The sequence below is a fragment of the Vanessa atalanta genome, chromosome 6, assembly GCF_905147765.1.
Source record: "Vanessa atalanta chromosome 6, ilVanAtal1.2, whole genome shotgun sequence".
NCBI lineage: Eukaryota > Metazoa > Arthropoda > Insecta > Lepidoptera > Nymphalidae > Vanessa > Vanessa atalanta.
In genome coordinates, this window is record NC_061876.1 from 12,084,043 (window position 1) to 12,104,475 (window position 20,433).

Consider the following 20,433-nt stretch of genomic DNA (forward strand, 5'->3'; position numbering starts at 1 on the left):
ATATCAGTAAAATTTATTCGTAATGAGGTTTTTGCCGAAAGTAAACCGTCAAAACATTCAACTTCAAATTTTATCTTATTTTATTTTTACACTTATGTTAAATTATAAATTTCGATATTTTTTTACTATTTGAAATACCTACTTAACATACGTTAAGGTGAAAGTACTTTAATAAACTAATCCAAAACAAAATAACCCAGATTTTAATATATTAATATTTTTTTACAATTAAAGTTTTTTTATAATACTATTTTTTTTTTTTGTATAAGATGTTCTTTTAATCAATCCACAATTAGAACTATATTACGTAGTGAAATTTATCCTTATTTTCGTATTTAAAAAAATGAATAATATTCATAATTTTGCAATGCTTATACAAGCATCGGTGGTTCAGTGGTAGAATGCTCGCCTGCCACGCGGGCGGCCCGGGTTCGATTCCCGGCCGATGCATGTTTTTTTTCGAATGTAATTTATTTTTTTCATGTACAAAATAAAATTGCCGTTTACTGTTATACATTTTTGGTAAAATATAGAATTTCAATTAATAGCCGCATAAATATTACTATTTAATATGCAAACTGCGTAAACGTGAACATTTCGTTTAATTTTATGTAATTTGTCACCCTCGGTCCTTTGAAATGGATAGGGCATTAACCTTGACCTTGAATGTTATAAAGGGTTGTATCGATTAAGGAAATTTATAGTAAAAGGGGTGGTATTCATTTTTAGATATTTTATATCACAAAAAGGTATATGTATGTTTTATAATGTTAAAAATTTAGTTTTTCGAGAGCTTGATTAATCTATGATATTCACAGAGGAGTTGCAAAAAATAGCGTTTTGAACGTTGAGGAACTGTTATTGGAACTTTGGAAGATAAATTAAAGTGGATATAGGTAGTTTAGTGTTTAATTACACTGTGTTATATTAAAAAAAAAACATGTTTTCATTAAAAACTTTTTTTATAGTGTACAATATTTTAGCGAATCGCACGATATATGCGCCGTTGATGCGTCAATAGTTTTTTTGATTTTTTTTCAACTTTGCCGATTTATAAATACAAATCGTTTGTGAGAAAAAACTAATAAATGAAGCATAAACCGAACTAATTTTTGTCTTCTATTATATATAATTGTATTTAACAAACATAATGTATCTCATATGTCGAAAAAGAGTAACTACTGAATTTCTTGCCGGCTTGCGGAATCTGTAGTAGCTTTATTTTTAATATAAGTAGACGACAATTAAAAAGTGCTCGTAAAAGTATATTTTGATTTTATAAAAATTAAATCCGGTCAACTCTACTTTTACTTAAGAAGAAGATTTGGAGCTTATTCCACCACTCTGGTACATATATTTCATCGTTACAATTTACCTTACGGTGTTCCCATTAAGCGGTGAACACGAGATCAATTATACACACATGCATACTCAGCTGTGCACGCCCAGGTCTGTATCCGCAATGTTTATTTTTAAGATTCATTCTGCATGTTCTAACTACTGCGCCATCTATGCTGACTGTAGATCACATCGTAGAACTTGATATCAGGCACAACAAGAGACCGCGTATAAGCGCTGACCTGGAAATCTCCCCTTTAACCCAAAAAAAGATATTTAAAAGACCTTGTTCAACAAAAAGCTTTAAAGTTATTAAGCAAACATTTATATACACATAAATACGAATCGTATATTGTCATATATCGATCGTCGTATATATTTTAAAAAAGTGGCGTGAATACGTGTATTTAAACAAAAATAATATTCTATGATTAGGAAAATGATTCTACATTTTCTTCTACGTTTTATCGTTTTATAGTCTTAATTGATTACAATAACCCTTAATATAAGCTTATAAAAAGAAAAGATATATTACACCAATTAATATTTGGATATCGGTTAGGCGCATCTACTGTGTCTTCTCATTAATGGTCCAACTTGAACATCATCAGCGAGTCACCACTAAGGCACTGTACCCTAGATATACACGGGGCCTACATAATATGAATTTAAAACGTAGGTCAAGTTAAAATACCCAATTTTTAACCAACCTTTACGATCGGCGTATTTCCGTGCAATGAGCTACGATAGAACATTCTAGAAATACAAGTCTATGTAGAACTGAGATAAATGCTGGATATATTTAAACAGCTAGGCCTAGCTCCGAGCTAGTTATTCGCTAGAGCGACATAAACGGCACGTGAGCACGCGTCACGCTTTCATTCCGTCATTAACTCTCCTACTAACAAAAAGTTTTTACTCTACAATGTATATGTCAATTATACAGTCTTATACAGATTATTTATATTATACATGCATAAGTTTGTATGTTCGTTACGTGATCACGCTCGTCTGGATAGTTTTGATTAAATTCGGTTGCTTTTAATTCTTAAATAATTATAATTCACTACTTTTTAATTAATGCACTGCAAAACGGCTACATTGATTATAATATTTTGATAGACAAGCATTTATATAGTATTCAAATAATATGTAAACATACGGGTGGCACATTTTTATTAAATATTTTGTGAATTTAAAAATAAACTAAATTAAATTATCTTAAGCGTCCTTCGCAGTAAGGTCTCTTTCCAGGTATTCTGTGAAAAGAGTGCCGGCGAGAGACAGACGGTGTGCGTAAGCTAAGTAAAAGGGATCAGCATTTGGTAGCGGAACCCAAAAAATATATAACTTACATAGTAAAACAAGTTATGTTTTTATGTAATGCTTAAAATGATTTCACTTTTCAAAGAAAAGTTTTCAGTTCAATGTTAAATGCTGTGTTATATTAGTTTGAAATTTTAACATCTATAATATTACCCGTAAAAGATATATAAATAAAACATTGTTAGTTTAGAACTTAAAAAAGTTATTTCACATGAAATATAATCATTGGAATATATAAAAAACATCAAATAAAATATGTTACCGTAAAGCTGATTACAGACGGCGCCGCAGATAGCTTGTAATGCTCTGTAATGCTCCGTGACTTTTCGTGACAAAAAACGCTTCTAAGCTTATAAAGCGTCTATAAACGAGACCAATTATATACAACACATTCACGCTGGCTCCGCCTAAGCTGAGTTCTTGCAAGAGAAGGAAGGTAAAGGTAGTTCTAGTAGAAAATACCGTTAACGTAAAAACTGTGTTTACATAAGCACGTCTTCTACGTTGAATAAATAAATTTACATTTGAATTTCGAATTTGAATTAGGACGATCTCATCACATCCTCCGCCCTCACGTTGGCTCCCCTTTACTAAGTCGAGTATTCGATCTCCCAACTAGAAGTACGAAACGAAACGATTATAATGGCCGCATTGTGTGTTCAGAGCCTAACGCGTAGGGTTATGACATTTATCATGTCAAAAAAAAAAATCTATAGAACAATACGTTTCTTAGATGCACAATAGACATTCCTTTTTTCATCCCAGTAAGATAAAAACAAATGTTTTGATATTTAACAGTAGTTTTTAACGTCGCGTATAGCAACTATGTATTTACTTTTACCTATTTGTGAGCTGTATTATAATTATGTATTGTTTTTTACATACCAGTATGAATGGTCATGTACTTTTTTTAATTTATTTAATACACAATTAATAATTATTATACAATATTTAAATGTTAAATTCACATCTCCTATTTTATTCATTCGTTTGTCTGCTAATTTTCTGAATTCAAAATTACTTTTTTAACAGAAAATATTTATATATTATTTAATCTTGCAGGCATTTTTACACGCCTATAAAAAGTGTAATGATTTCGGGATTTATGTTTATTTGCATGTACGTTTCTTTTCTACCTTAACTTTCCAGTTATCATTAAAAAAAATATATATATCGCATTCACGTGTTTTTTAAATTCGAACTTTTAGTTTTTTAAATTAAACCAATGACTACGTCTAGTGAATAAATAATTTAAAAAAACCAACGTTCACGATAGACCTTGCAAGTTTAACTATTTATATTTAAATATAATTCCAATTTAATTATAATTTCCCTCCAATCGTGCTACGGACTTGTGCTCCCGAGTTGGCGCCGGTCTTAACGCGTCTTTTCCGGCAATCCTATGCATTCGGCGTCGTCCCGAACTCCTGGAAGACTGCTTTGGTGCATCCGATCCCTAAAAAGGGCAACCGCTCAGACCCGTCCAATTATAGGCCTATAGCCATCACCTCCTTGTTCTCCAAGGTAATGGAGTCCATTATAAACTGCCAGCTCCTGCGGTACCTAGAGGAGTACCAGCTGATTAGCGACCGCCAGTACGGTTTCCGTCGGGGTCGCTCAGCCGGTGATCTTCTAGTTTACCTTACTCATAGATGGGCGGAAGCAGTTGAGAGCAAAGGGGAGGCATTAGCAGCCAGTCTGGACATAGCGAAGGCCTTCGATCGCGTGTGGCACAAAGCGCTTCTTTCGAAGCTTCCTTCCTATGGGCTTCCCGGGAAATTATGCAATTGGATTACCAGTTTTTTGGCAGATCGGAGCATCAAGGTCGTTGTCGACGGTGCATGCTCTGACTTAAAATTCGTCAATGCTGGTGTTCCACAAGGCTGCGTTCTATCACCCACTCTGTTTCTTCTGCATATCAATGACTTGTTGCAAATCAGTAACATTCATTGCTATGCAGACGACAGCACCGTAGACACCTCATACACCGGCCGTGCTAATATTTCTCGGGAAAACGTCGAAGAAAACCGGAACAAACTTGTATCTGAAATCGAGTCTTCGTTAAACAAAGTCTCGAACTGGGGTCGGCTAAACCTAGTTCACTTCAACCCCAAAAAGACGCAAGTTTGCGCGTTAACTGCTAAAAAAACACCATTTGTCGTATCTCCACGATTCGAGAACATTCCGTTAGCCGCTACAGCTAGTATCGGAATACTTGGCGTTGATGTTTCGAGTCTCGTTCAGTTCCGCGGTCAATTGGAAGGCAAAGCCAAATTGGCATCAAAAAAGCTTGGTGTGCTCAGCAAGGCAAGACAGTATTTCACGTCGGCCCATCGTCTAAGACTATACAAGGCGCAAATTCGGCCTCACATGGAATACTGCTCTCACCTCTGGGCGGGTGCTCCCCAGTACCAGCTCCTTCCATTTGACCGTATCCAACGTAGAGCGGCTCGAATTATCGACGATCAAGCCCTTTCCGATCTGCTTGATCCTTTGGCTTTGCGTAGAGATGTTGGATCGCTCTGCATCTTCTACAGAATTTATCACGGGGAATGTTCCGAGGAATTGTTCGAATTAATCCCGGCTGCTGAATTTCACCTTCGGACATCTCGTCAAAATTCCAAATATCACCCGCACCACCTAGATGTCCGAAAATCCACAACAGCGCGATTTTTAAGACATTTTCTGCCTCGCACAACCACTCTGTGGAACCAGCTTTCGCCGGCGGTTTTTCCGAACCGATACGACTTGGGAACCTTCAAGAAAAGAGCGTACTCTTTCCTGAAAGGCCGGCAACGCACCTGCAAGCCCCCCGGTGTTGCAGATGTCCATGGGCGGTGGTAGTCACTTTCCATCAGGTGAGCCTCCTGCTCGTTTGCCACCTTATGACATAAAAAAAAAAAAAAAAAAAAAATTCAAGTATAACCTATATCGCAATACAAACTATTCGCCCTTATAATGTCTTTATTTAAATGGAGTATTTTATTAATCGGCGCTAGTCGTCTATCTAGGTTACTTGAGTGACATTTAACAGATACTATAGAGTATTGAGGCATGTCAGCTTTAATTGGCGAAGCTTCACTGATCCTTACCATAGACACGTTATTCATTCAACTAAAAGTTTAAAACGAATATATACATTTTAGATTTGAATTTAACTGTAATTTGCAAACTGATTTATATTTCAACATTCAATTACTCCTCATTGGTCAATATTAATTAAAATATTTAAAATCATGAGATTGATGAAATATTTACTTAGGGATAATTAATCCTGTGGAAATCATTGTATATCGAGCACTCGTTTATCGACCTGGCTTGACATGTTTTTTTTTTGTATATAGGTTATAGTAGATGCGGTAACAGCCTGCTTCACTGGGCATAATAAAATAGGGAGAAGCATCAACGGAACACAAAAAATAATACCATATAAATATCTACGTTTACAGTCTTATACGGATACGTTCAAACGTTTCTACGTGATTTGAGCACAACCAAAAAAATATTTTACTGTATGTTAAATTCAATTATATATAAAACGTGTACAATATACAATACCGCATTATATCCAAGTCCCAAGACATATTTTTAATCCAAGATAGGGTATAAATCTATGCTTTTAAGTTCCGACTGATGACAACCCCACATCACAGGCTTCATGAGCCTTTTGAGGCACGGAGTCATAACATCATTCTTTGTTACAGACGACAATTGATACTAATGAGATTTTATTGGTCCGATCGAATCGAATCCAAATTTAATATAAAGTATGTTTAAAAAACAACGGGGCAGATATATGTACAAGCCCAAAACAATAAGAATGCAAAAAAAATTACCCTTTTTATCATTCATAAATGTAACCTTAGTAAACGTTTTACGAATATTTTATACGATTTATATAAATAAACTAGATCTTGTATAAGTATATCTTGATGCTCTCCTATTCTCTGATTTCGTATCGGATATAACCATGAAATTATATACAATTGTAGAGAATAAAGATACCGATGCCTCGATAAAATCGATTCGATTTCATTCGATATATAATTGACAGAATAATGGTAGACGTAGGATATGTTTATTCTATTCGTATTATCTATCGATTATATTAATAAATCTGAACTATCTGAACGTCCTGAGAATCACCAGTAATTAGAATGAATTTATGGAAGATCGGAGTTCGTTTTGACTATCTTAATAGCGATGCTAAGATTATTTTGTAAGCTTATGTTCGTGCAAACATTTCGACATATTTTATTTGTCATCATCATATAAAAATCGTCATATAAATGACGAAGGTGGTCTTACATCACAACTACCATGAATTGATTTTATCTTCTAGGAACATCAGAGATAGTTAAGTAATAAACAATTGTATAGTTTTGGTCGTGTATAAATTAACCGATTAACGCAACGATGATCTCGGTAAAGATTACACTAATCGCTCTCGTTATTGTATCTCTCGATTCGAATATCTACTCAAAATATGCTGACGTCACACCAGTCAATAGATTACGAACCCAGATCATTTAATCCAAGTGACCATTTCAAAGAGTTACTACATAAATAATAAATAACGTGATAAGACATCATAATATCAAAATGGCTCTAAAACCGAGACATCGTGGATTTCGAGACGCTGCCTGAATGTGGTGCTTTATAATTTATGCAGATGAATATACGAACCAAATTAAAAACAAATACTCGAAAAATGGCAAGGATGAAAGTCTGCGGAGAAATATTTGAAAAAACAAAATGTCGTCTCCAAAATATACACGTTTGTTGGTTAGCATTTAGAGGGTCGACATTTTCAAAATACATCAAACAATTGCTTTAAGTCAACATAATTATGGACATACATCAAATAATTATCTTAAATAAATTTCTATTTTATTCATGTTCTTAACACGTCAATATTGTAGTATTTTAATAAAAAAATATCTTGTGGAACCCCAAGGCTGAAGCTCTGACGGCCGAAATCCGATCCTAAATATTGGAACAGACAAAAATTTGATAAATTGCACTTGAATGGTGTATTTTTATTATCAATAAGGTTACATGTTCATATTGAAAAAAGAACGGTTTCTTATGATATTGGGATCTACTATGAGATGCACTGGTGTAATCTTTATTTATTTTAAACGAAAAATAAATATAATAAACAGCTAAGCCTTTTCGGTTAGAAGATTAATATAACAATTTTTCTAATCAGTAAATATCGGTACTTATAGTAATGATGTGTTGTCTAACTTTCATAAATGCCTATGTATATTAAACTGAACAAAGTGGTGTTCAAATAAACTACAGATCCTGCGGTAATACAACGGCTTTTGCAGTCCCGATATCCAACACTGTTGTTCTCTTTCTTCTTGTCGATTTGGTTAATTTTTCAGTAGTAGTAGATGTTCTTGTCGCTTTGGCTGTAGTCAATTTAACTTCAGTACTTCTTGTCATATCAGACGTAGGTTCAACTTTAGTAGTAGTTGGTATTTCTAGAGTAGGAGATTCGAATTTAGTGAATTTTGTAGTAGTTATATCATCTTCTCCATTTATGTCATTAGTTTTTAATTTATTAATAGTTGTTTTAACATAGTCTGCTGTAGATGTATAATTGATTAGGTCAGTATTTATATCGATAAAAGATTCATTTGAATTTATTTCGTTTATTTTCTCACTTGCACTTAAGGCTAGTTTATAGTCATCCTCACCATTTATTTCTGTAACCGGTGTGTCGGTAGTTCCATCAAACTTAACCTTTAAAGTTTTCTTACCATTAAAATACTGAGTGTCAGTTAGATTGATGATATTTTGATTTTTTATAACTTTATCGGTATTGTATAATAATTTACTATTTTCTGTGACGTGATTAGTTTTTGTATGATTTGTTGTCGTATCAGAATCTTCGATTGAGATATTATTTAGAATCGTTTCCAACTGATCTGTAAGTTCATCCGACATCATTTTTATCTTTTTATTCCAGTTTAAATCACCTCGATAACAAGTTTGCAAGCAATCTAGTTTTTCTTCAAATACATTTCCTATGTGAGGACATCCGGTCCATATAATTTCGTCACAGTCGTTAATAGCTTTGTTATAAACAAAAGCTTTAGTAGCGTTATTGTTACAGTTATAAATGTTCAATGGTTTGACGTACTTTGCTGAAAGGTTCAATGACATACATATTATAATAATGTTAAACATATATTTAATCGAACATATAAAGAAAATAATACATAGATCAATGATAAGTCTGTGAACAAATTAATTAGCAAAAATTGTATATAACTGATAACGAAAATTATCTGATAATTTTCATTATCAAAATAATTCACACAATTAAATTAATACCAAACTGCGTTGGTGGATACATGTGGTAGAATTTCATACGATACGTACAAGTACTCTCACTTTTATTTCCTCCATCGCTGAGCACGAAATTAATTATAAACGAAAATGATCTTGACAAAAATCATTGGAGCTTCTCCATGATTTTGTAATCTTTGACAGCATTACGCTTAGTAATGCTGTCAAGATCAATGTAAAAAATTACGATTGAACAAAGTCTTAACAACACTAGTTAGAAGCAGCTCTAATGGCATATAATTATATTATATATATATGACTAGTGTTTAATCAAATTAGATTACATAATTTATATGCTTAATATTTTATGAAAAGGCGAGACGTATATAAAGGTTGATAAAATTTGATCTTACTTTTTACAGCTGCGTTATAAAATCCTGTTTTACTTGTATCATATTTAAAGTTATAAGATTTAATGCATAGATTTATACAATCTTCTTCTGTTTCAAATTTGTTATATGACGGACATCCCCTCCACTCCTCTAATTCACACCTAGAGCCGGGCTTGTAGTATGAGAATACTTTAATTGGTAGTAAATTGCATTCGGATGTATTTAAACTTTGAAGGCAGTAGTCTGGTGGTGCTGATGAAAAATTATTTGAAATTATTGATTATTTCAAAAATATATTAAAGTAGTTCAAGGAGGCTCTATGTGTTACTTTTTAAAATTTTATAATATATATACTATACAACGTTCACAGCTTTTTTGTCATTAGATAATACAAACCGCTATTACCCTGCTTTTTAAATCTGCAATATCTTCAAAAATATCCTGCTATATCATGCTGTAAAGGGCCATATTTTTATAAACTACCATCCCCTATTCAACCTTAAAAGGGAGTTGATTTATAACATGAATAGTACACGTTCACATCATCTATAGAGCATATATTTTAAATTTCAAGTCTCTCTCTTCAAAAACAGGACTTTCATACAAACTTCCAAACCCCGTTTTACGCCCTTAGGGGTGGAGTAAAAATCCGTTCTTAGCGGATATCTACCTTCAAGTTTGTGGATATTATAGTTTCTGAGATTACATATATATTTTCGTGATTTACATATGTACATAAATGTATATAGATTATTTTAATTTGTTTTTAGTTATTATTTTAATTCAGACAAAATTTTATCGCTTAATTGATATTTAATTAATTTTAAAACGTAATTAATTTATTGTCTTTTATTTAATACATAATATATATCTCTATATGTTTCAAGGACAACTACTGCTACTTTTTTTCAAACGGGTGTCCCACGATACCTCTCGCTGTTTGTATACTGTCAACTTGGTTGTTAACAGTATACGCGCTAGGTGGAATTTCTGTTCATCAAATTTTATAAATCCGATTGTCATAGCAATTGGTACAATTAAACACAGGGTTTAAAGCCCTGGAAGCCCTCGGGCAAGAGTGGAATGAAGGCCAGTTTTAGGGCTTCATATTACATGTATAAATATATGATAATATCTTACCGGCATATATTTTTTTTATAGAATTAATTACAACACATATTTTAAGCAACCAACTTTGAACGTTCTCATGTTGCGGAGACATTGTGCATGCATAATGGCCACTATCGAGACGGCAATTTTCCTTAATTACAGTTTTATACCGTATTCTGAGTTAATTATTTTTTAATTGCTTTGAATTTTAATTAGTGACTGATATTTGTTTCAAAATAAATTGAGTAATTATGAAATTTCGACTTTAAGCAATAAATAAGTGGTTATATATTGATAATAAATATATATAGATACTAAATATGTAGAAGTTAAAGTATCAAAATTAAAACAGATGCATCGGCCGGGAATCGAACCCGGGCCGCCCGCGTGGCAGGCGAGCATTCTACCACTGAACCACCGATGCTGATACTATAGTTATGGAAATAGCGGTATAGTCGTCGAAGCTTACCAATATGTCATGATTAATTTTATAATTATATATAAATATGAAACAATCACCAACCAGCATTGGAGCAGCGTGGTGGAATATGCTCTATACCTTCTCCTCACAGGGAAAGGAGACCTAGCCCAGCAGTGGAAAATTTACAGACTGTTAATGTAATGTAAAATATTTATATAAGAATTATTAACTTTAAGTCCTTAAATATATACAAATGTGAATTAAAAATAATAACTGTATAAAGCTCGACCGCGTGCAATGGTGGCAAGAATGCTAGCAGCATTACCCCGTTGATTCGCAATTCCGATCCTCTGGGCAAAAAACGAACCAGCCCTCCTATCACCGTATAGTGGAGACAATAAGGCGAGGTGTTGTACTTTTAATGAAGCTTTTTGCACTACTACTCCAAGGGCCTCGACAGCAAATGGGACAAAAAAGAAATTTACACAGTAACTATTTTTAATTCATTTGTATATACAAATATAATTATCAATAAAAAAAATTACCTAAAAATATTATGTTTTTTGAAAGTCAGTAAAATACTACAGTTTTGTACTAATAAATAATTTCTTTATTAATACATTGTCGATGTAATGCGACCACAATGCCATCTATAAAGTAAAAGATGAACTAACATCGCCCACTATTACAAAGTAGACCAAGTTCAAGAAGTTCCACTAAACTATAACAGGTGGCGCTGTCGCAACTTTAGTAATAAAAAAAAACGATATGGTACATGTCTCATATTCGTATATTTTTTTTAAAAACAAAAAGGATTCCTACGAAATATGCTTAAATAAATAACATTAATTAAAAAATAAAATTGGCTCGCCGGTTCGTGTCTTTTGTTGAGATCGATAGAAATTTGTTTTTTTTTTTTGCTATGTCACTTTTGTCCTGTATGTTCCTTTTATATAAAAAAACAGAAAGTAAATTTTCATGAATTAATTTAGTAATTATGTACCTTAAAGTATGTGAAGTTTACTTTCTTGGCCAAACAATCAAAGAGATACTCCAAAACTCTATCAATGACACAATATTTTTGTACAAACGTTAAAAGATTTTACTCTTAGGTATCTAATGTAAAATGAACCTTAAAAAAGGTTTACGAGAAATATCATGGTACATAAGTCATGGTAAAAAACCCTTCGAATCATGTTTATGGTTGACTATTTGCTTCCGTTCTTGAAGTATCTTCACATTTTGATTGTTTCATACACCAACGAGTCCACATTGCACCATGGATGGATAACCAGACCTGGTGACAATAATAATATATTTGTTTATTAAAGACATAATATATGTGTTCTATATTTGAACTTCAATGAAGTCTTGCAATTGAATTTATATCTAGTTCCACCGTATCGATATATTTTACGTACTAGGCACGAATATTTCACCCAAACAATTGGGATGAAATTTTGTACAAATTTTAGGTGCCGGTAACTCCACATTTTTCTCAACTACACTCTTTCGTACATCAACTAAATAAAAGTGAAATTACTGCTATATGTATTTACATATATATGTTTTGGTAAGTTGTTTTATGAAATTGTTAACTTACTTGATTTGTTAAATGTTAAACGCTTTAGACTTATAAATAATTATTGTAAATATTTCGCGATATTCAATACGCATCCATTTTTATATATTTTACGTTACATAGATCGCGGATTTCTGTTTATTATTCATCTCGTACTAGGCGGTGTAGGAAAACATAGTGAGGAAACCTACATGTGTTTAATTTCAACGAAATTCTGCCACATGTGTATTCCACCAAATCGCATTGGAGCGGCGTGGTGGAATATGCGCATTAGCCCAGCAGTGGGAAATTTACAGGCTGTTAATGTAATAAAAAAATAACATCGTGATAAATACCGAAGTCTTAAATAGAAAACGTCCTAAACTTCATATACAATTGAGAATAAAACTTCGAATCTGTCCCCTTAAAATAACATACGTGCTATCCATACACCTAATACAAGCTGATAACAAACCACAAACGGTTATAGTGATTGCATTAATCATTTTATTACGTATTACTTAACACGAACGTGTATTTCAAATAGTGCAATCAAGACCTCTCCTCAAAATCGTCGTATTAACCGGCATAGTATCTCTGCTTCTAGAAGAATTATTTAAACTAGTGGTCGCTGATTGGTCGAGATTCGGCCGTTATTCTTTGCCAAAATAAATATAAAATAAATTGATTATCTGTAACTTATCTTTCAGATAGGAAAAATGAGGCTCAACTGGAGGATACATTTACATTGTAACGATAAAAAAAGCCAAATGTCAAAAAAATCATAATTGATTTTGAAGTTTGTTGGGACCAGTGTTGTCATCTTATTAATTTAATGTAAAATATTAGCATTCTGCTTTCCTTCTGCATAATGCCGTCTCACGAAAAAATAGATATAAAGTTTTTGCTTCACTTAGGTATACACATGCACTTTCATAAATAACATGGCATTTAATTATTTTGTTGAATGTATTAAAACCATTTTTAATTTAATAATGATATTTTCTATACAAATATAAAGAAGAGGTAAAAATAGTTTGAAGTAGGAGGCAATCTCCGGAACTAACGACTGAGCACAAATAATAATTGTAAGAAATATATTACCATTGATATAATCAGCAGAATTGAAACGGTCATCACCCTCTTCGTCATATCTCGAAACAGCTCTATAACCGGACTACTGCAGCCCATGTCGTAATACTGCTTCTTAACTTTGCAGGATTCTCTTTCCCGCTCCTGCACCAGCTGGGAGCGACTTGGGTCGTAGTTCGGGCAGCATGAGATAGGCACGTCCGGGGGGAAGAAGATAGGTAGATTTGGGTTCCGATAATCTTCTGAGCTATATACTCCACAGCAAGTTAACTGAAAATTGTAAATTTTTCTAAGTGAATTCCTTACTCAATTCTTACTTAACCATATGTACCTATATATATTTTTAGTGAATAATAATATTGACTTCGTGTAATGCTTTGTACGTTAAAGGCTACTAAGCTATTTTTTTTTTGATAAAGGTAGCTGGACGAACAAACGGGCTACCTAAGTGGTCACTAACGCCCATAGACAATGGTGTTTTGAGAAATATTAACCTTAAAACACCAATGTGCCACCAATCTTGGGAACTAAGATGTTATGTCCCTTGTGCCTGTAGTTACACTGGCTCACTCACCCTTCAAACCGAAACAATACTAAGTACTGTTTGAAAAAAAATAACCCTGCTTAATCGTAACTGAGGACCAAACCGACTATTTATAACGGTTACGTTACCATCTCGATTATATTCCGATCAGACTTTAACCAAACCGCGACTGGATTGTTGCGTTTGTAGACTAGCTACTCGGCTGATTGGCAATGATTACATTCCGATTCGATTACGATAGACTTTCAAATTGTTAACAGAAAGCCTCGTGCCTCGAGGCCCGATTGTGAGATGAACTTTCATCAGTTACCTTTGTGACACAAAACTCTGCTGTGTTGAAGTCACTTTGACCTTTTTTATGCTATAGGTGGCAAACGGGCAGGCGGTTCATCTGATGAAAAGCGACTACCACCGCCCATGGACATCTACAACACGACCTGTCACCATTTCGCCTACCACAGCTGACAAGATATTCTTCTCTTCTTTTTCCAATTATTATTATTTAGAATTCTAATTAAATAAATTAGAATTCGTGTTGTAATCATAGTACTAAATATGAATCTAATCTACGAATATCGATTAGTAAATATTCTAAAAAGTTACGTACATCGTTTTGTATGGTGGCCCAAAGCTTCACGTATCTTGGATTATCTTCCCGAGACAATTGGAAGGACTTTGATAGAGATTGACTCAGCTTAACTTCATCCTCCTCGCGTATCTTCATCGTCACACCGATGATGATTGACAGGATGATGGCTAGGATCACTAGAACCATGGATCCCTGAAATTCAAGTTATATGTAATTAATAATATACATTTTATATATTAAAATTTAATCCGTCAAGCAAACTATTTCATAAAGATTTATACTCAGATTAATTTAGTTTCTTTTTAACATATTCGAATATTCTAGTTACAAGATTTGACTAATTTATAAACGGTAATTTAAGAACCAGCAATCGCGTGATATGCCGTTCTTAACCACGTAACGTCGGTGTTTCTGAACTTGAACATACTATAATTCCAAGGTTAAGTGTTATTTACCCTGATTTTCTTGGAAAAGCGAGATAAAGAAAAATTTTAGCTTTTAAATTGACGAAAGCAATTACGGTTATAAAATCAAATTCGTTAAAAACTAGTTTATTATTTAATTTGAAAATAATCCGTTTCGATTCATGATAAATGAACACTTTACGACATAGGAATAATACTGAAAAATTACTGAATTGATACTTTAAGAAATTATTTAATATTTTCTATAGAAGCGTACATTCACAGTTTATAATAATTGTCAGGGTATAATTTTCCTATATTTTGCCTTTGCCTTTGAATAAACTCATGCGTACGTAGAACTTATTAGCGTAGGACCATTGGTTACACCGACTATATACAGCGAGTGATTAACGTTCTTAAACAACTTTAATATATTTTGTCAAAAAAGGTCGGCAATTTTTTATATAAGGTACATATTTTTTCAGATACATTTCAATTTCTATCCGACTATATTGACAAAGAGCCGAGATGGCCCAGTAGTTTGAACGCGTGCATCTTAACCGACGATTGCGGGTTCAAACCCAGGCAAACACCACTGAATTGTCGTGTGCTTAATTTGTGTTTATAATTCATCTCGTGAAGAAGGAACGACGGTGAAGGAAAACATCGTGAGGAGACCTGCATGGGTCTAATTTCAACGAAATTCTGCCACATGTGTATACTCCAAATCGCATTGGAGCACGTGGTGGAATATGCTCCAAATCTTCTCCTCAAAGGGAGACGGACCAGGCATCCGCCTTAGCCCAGCAGCAGGAAATTTACACTCTGTAAATGTAATGTAATATTGAAGATTTTTTGTCTGCGTAATACTTACCGAGTGAACAGGTTTCCGTTGGTTTCTCAGTAATGCCACCATTGCATAAATGGTGATGGACAAAGTGATTGCAGCGATGACGGCAATAATAATCAGTGCTACCAATCTTCCGGACTGTTCGCTGGAAAATATCTTCATAGCTATAGCTGCGCTCACCGCTACGGCCATTAGGGCAATGGCTTCTATCTGAAAAAGAAGACCTTTTTTAAAAAGTATTGCAATTGATATAGTCCAAATTGCAACTTCAAACTACTTCTCACATCATCAATACGCCACCAACTTTGGGAACTAAAATGTTAGGTTCATTGTGCCTTTAGTTACTGGCTCACTCACCCTTCAAACCGGGACACGACAATACTGATTACTGTTGTTTGTCGGTAGAATATCTGATGAGTGGGTGGTACCTACCCAGACGGGCTTACACAAAGCCCTACCATCAAGTATTCCGGTACTTCTAGGAATAATGTTTTTATATTAAATGTTTTGCAATTTAATGGGGATAAAATCATTTAAGTATTATTCAGCTTCATTTTACTTATATAGTTATGGTAGATGAACTGATGATGGAAAACATTTATCCGCTTCCACACGGCAACCAAATAGCGAATATGTTTTTGAAAACATATTTTTCTGCATAAGCGAAATTGTCGTTTGTTTTTTTAATGCTAATTACACACGTGGCTAAATTGAGTGCACTACACGTATCTGACTACACTACACGACTGTACAGTGTATATATCTTTAAACTTATCTAATAGAATATTTTAAATTTGGTCACTAAACTTAGCTATATATTATTGCGGTTTATATATTGTGATGTTATGAGTGAACAATTATATACCGACCTATCAATTAATCAGATCTGAACGACCAGCATGAAATATACACGACTTTTTTAAAACTATCTATCGCCTAGCAAGAAATAATTGTCAAAACTCACAATATTTATTACACTCAGCAATACGTAGATAATTTTGACACATTTCCCGCAACATGAGTCCCTCAGATAGTGCATTTTGCCCAATCCTCCCTCCACATTTTTGGACGAATGCGGTTGCACCGTCTTTTCTACTGGGAATATAATATAATAAATAATAAATTAGCTTGAGCTGAAATAAAAACCTTAAATAGACAATTTTCTGTCCTACATGTAACAATGTTTTTTGCATCGTCTATATTTTGGTATGTTTATGGTGATTAATAAAATGTGTATATTGCAGTTAAAATAGATGTAATAAGCTAGTTTAATTTTACTCCTAGAATATTATTTGATTTCATTTTTTATTTATGGGTTCTTTTAAACATTACTATTAAAATCTACATGTTCTGAAATAACTTAAGAAAATAAAAAGGTGCATATTTTTAACACAACACTTGACAATTACAAAAATTTAAAAAAATAAAACGAATAATTGGTTCCTTGATCTCATTTTCCAAATAAAAAAAAAACTTCCGGGACTAACATTTACCTGATACTGAGTCCATGACTAGCCAGCAATCCAGTAATGATACAAAGCCATGCTGTCTCCTATTTATAACTAAATTCACAATAGCCCACGGTCACACAAATGCTCGACTAACCAATTATAATGGGCTATAAAGTCATTCATGTGGTTTACTGGTTTATCAAGTGGAATTTTCAAGATATCGACATTTTAGGTACAAAGTATTCATGTTCTATTATAGTGTTGCTAGTTGAGCTATTTTTATCGATATTTTGATCGTAAAACTAAAACTCGAAGGCAATTAAAATAGACTTAATTAAAAAAAAAAAAAAAAAACATTAAATAAAAAAAACACTATGTGCACAAAAATGGCTACATATTATTTTATGTTAAAATCAACGAGCACCATAATGTAGTGTGCAATATTTATATGTAAGATTTTACCCACACATATTAATAAGTAGGTGAAGTTAAATAAAATTTGGTAAAAAGAGATAATTATATTAGACACATTCTTAATTTAAATTTATGTTTGTTATTTATTGCACCAAATAACCGTGCGCTACATCAAAACAAAGATATTTTCCTACGTCAGAGTCCAGCTATACTTTTACTGGTTGTTACTGAGAGTTTTCAACCGTCGAAAACATTTGACTTTTATATTTCAAAATTAATTTAAATTTAAATATACTTAGATATATTAAAATTATCATAATATCCTGTGCTTAATACGTTTATCAAACACAGGATATTATGATACGTTCATTTTGATTAGGGTAAAATTTGTATGTTTTTGTTATAACCGTACGTACAATTCTTTGTCTACGAGTACTTACTGTTTATAGAATAAATCAACATGCGACGATGACTTCTGTCTTCGATATATAAATTACACATCACCATTTTAACCGTTTATTATAACAAAACACAACAATAAACAAATTCAAGATTTAAAACACTTAAATTAAAGATTTAAAATACATATTCTTTTTTTTTAAATAAGGTCCTTTATAATGCCATTATGTCTTTCGCGCTCAATTTCTGCAATGTTACTAGGTTCTTTATTGATACACGACGATACGCGGCAGATGTATTTATTAGCACATTAATATACGTAATACAATACAAATGATGCTAAATAATAAGATAACTATGAGAAACAATGAAAAGGATTTGTAAGTTGTAAAATTAACGTCACTTTTTTCTAGATATGCATGTGATTGAAACATATCGTTTATTATGACTTCTGTCGTACATATTTTAATAAACACTGGCTGGAAATACACTTGACGTTTCAAAATTTTAAAAGCCAATATTATATCTGTTTATAATCTGCGACCTACCTACATATTTTGTTGTTGTTGTGTGCACATCTTAGAGAAACATTGAGAACTATTATTTATAATGAAGATATACATTGCTTTTATTGGTGCTAAGTGAATATATATTAGAATTGTTTTACTGAGCTAACAGGCTATACGCGTTTCGTAATTTCTAAGACAAAATATCGACAATAACTTGGGTAAACTGTTCTAAATTTATTTACGATTTTAAGTTAAAATGTATATGAATATTACATTAACACTGCTTTTACAATACGTTTTACAGACAAATTTATTAGAAATACGTTTCAAGAACGTGTATACTTTGCCGTTAAGCGGTAGTATAACTTTTCTATTTTAGGTTGAAGGGTGAGTCAGCCTGTGTAGATAACAATTACTAGTTCAAGATTTAGCATAGAAGATCCATTGGTTGATAGCGCTATGACGTCGTACCGTGAGACTTAAAATATCTACATATATGTATATACTCTTAAACGTATTACCGAATGAAAAAAATAACTGATAACATGAAACAATGACGTAATTATTAGACGATAACAAACTGTCTGGATGGCACCACCCATTCAGTATCTATTCTACAGCAAAAGGAATACTATCAAAATTGGTGTGTTCCGGTTTGAGGGGTGAGTGAGCCAGTGTAACTACAGGCACAAGGAATAAAACGGAAGATATGGGTAATATTTCTTACAACGCCAATGTATACGGGCGGTGTTGCCCCTTGCCCGTCCGCCAGTATAGAATTTAAAAGTCAGATGGACGACCAGCACCGTTTTAAGCGCAATAAGTGCCCTTTCTATATAAAATTTAAAGAAATTATTTAGAGCGCCTCACTTATGGTCCAAGACTTAGGGGGTAAACTTGTCCCACCCGCCCGGGTATATTACTCCGGATAATTCTAATTTTGGCGCATATTTACTGTTTTCTTATTCATCATCCTATTTCCCTTATCCCAATTTTATTTGGGGTCGGCGCACCATGTCTCCTTCTTCCATACTTCTTTGTCTGACGTCATCTCACAAGTAACATTATTTCCAGCCATATGATCTTTCACACAATCCATCCATCGTTTCTTTAGTCGTCCCCTTCCTCTATATCCATTCACAGTCATATTCAAAGCCTGCCTCACAACATGATACAGATTTTTTACTAATTACTTTTAACCGTTAAAAAAGTCAAAGTCAAAAATCTTTATTTAATATGGAATTGATTACACTTGCTTATTGATAGTCAAAAATCTACCACCGGTTCGGAAATTAACGCCTCGGACCTGAGAAGAACCGACGAAAGGAAATCAGCGGGATATTGTTATTCAATTTCTCAAGTATAGATTTCATGGTTTCACGTACAATAATAATAAAAATATTTTCGTTATTTAAAACAGCCTGGAGGCGATCATCTCATTTCCAAGGTGATTTTCGTTATTTAATGGTCGAAATGGCGATCATCTCATTCCCTAGGTTTGCAATCAACTAAATAGTACTAATATTACTGAAACTTATCAGGTTTTAATGGGTACAGTTTACGTATGACTGACAACTAATTAAAAAAAAAATTACCAGAGTTTTATCGAGGTTGATAAAATTATATCATCATTTTATCAAAATTATGACTTATACTTTTTCTTAATTTATTTCTCAAAAGTTCGTTACACTGACAAGGTTTTAGTGTTACAGAATAGTAACTAATCATCG

The 20,433-nt window shown here is 33.0% G+C and overlaps 1 protein-coding gene and 2 non-coding genes across 6 annotated transcripts; 1 reads left to right on the top strand and 2 right to left on the bottom strand.

Annotated features, from left to right (window-relative positions):
• Nucleotides 1-379: 379 nt before the first annotated feature.
• On the top strand, nt 380-450 carry Trnag-gcc. The gene has a single exon. It is a non-coding gene; the product is annotated as a tRNA-Gly (tRNA).
• Nucleotides 451-10,822: 10,372 nt separating this feature from the next.
• Nucleotides 10,823-10,893, bottom strand: Trnag-gcc. Its single transcript has one exon. It is a non-coding gene; the product is annotated as a tRNA-Gly (tRNA).
• A 1,111-nt stretch (nt 10,894-12,004) lies between these two features.
• On the bottom strand, nt 12,005-18,289 carry LOC125064742. 4 transcript variants are annotated; one of them, XM_047671939.1, is made up of 6 exons: nt 18,236-18,289; nt 16,895-17,022; nt 15,955-16,140; nt 14,695-14,868; nt 13,556-13,813; nt 12,005-12,187 (listed from the first exon to the last, which is right to left on the bottom strand). In XM_047671939.1, the coding sequence occupies exons 1-6, from the start codon at nt 18,255-18,257 to the stop codon at nt 12,089-12,091; spliced, it is 867 nt and encodes a 288-aa protein (XP_047527895.1). In that variant the 5' UTR covers nt 18,258-18,289; the 3' UTR covers nt 12,005-12,088. The 4 variants fall into 4 exon arrangements, with proteins under 4 accessions (XP_047527895.1, XP_047527893.1, XP_047527896.1 ...); XM_047671937.1 differs by having other exon boundaries at nt 16,895-17,025; nt 18,236-18,275; XM_047671940.1 differs by lacking the exon at nt 18,236-18,289 and adding an exon at nt 17,424-17,471 and having other exon boundaries at nt 16,895-17,025.
• Between the last annotated feature and the right edge of the window lie 2,144 nt (nt 18,290-20,433).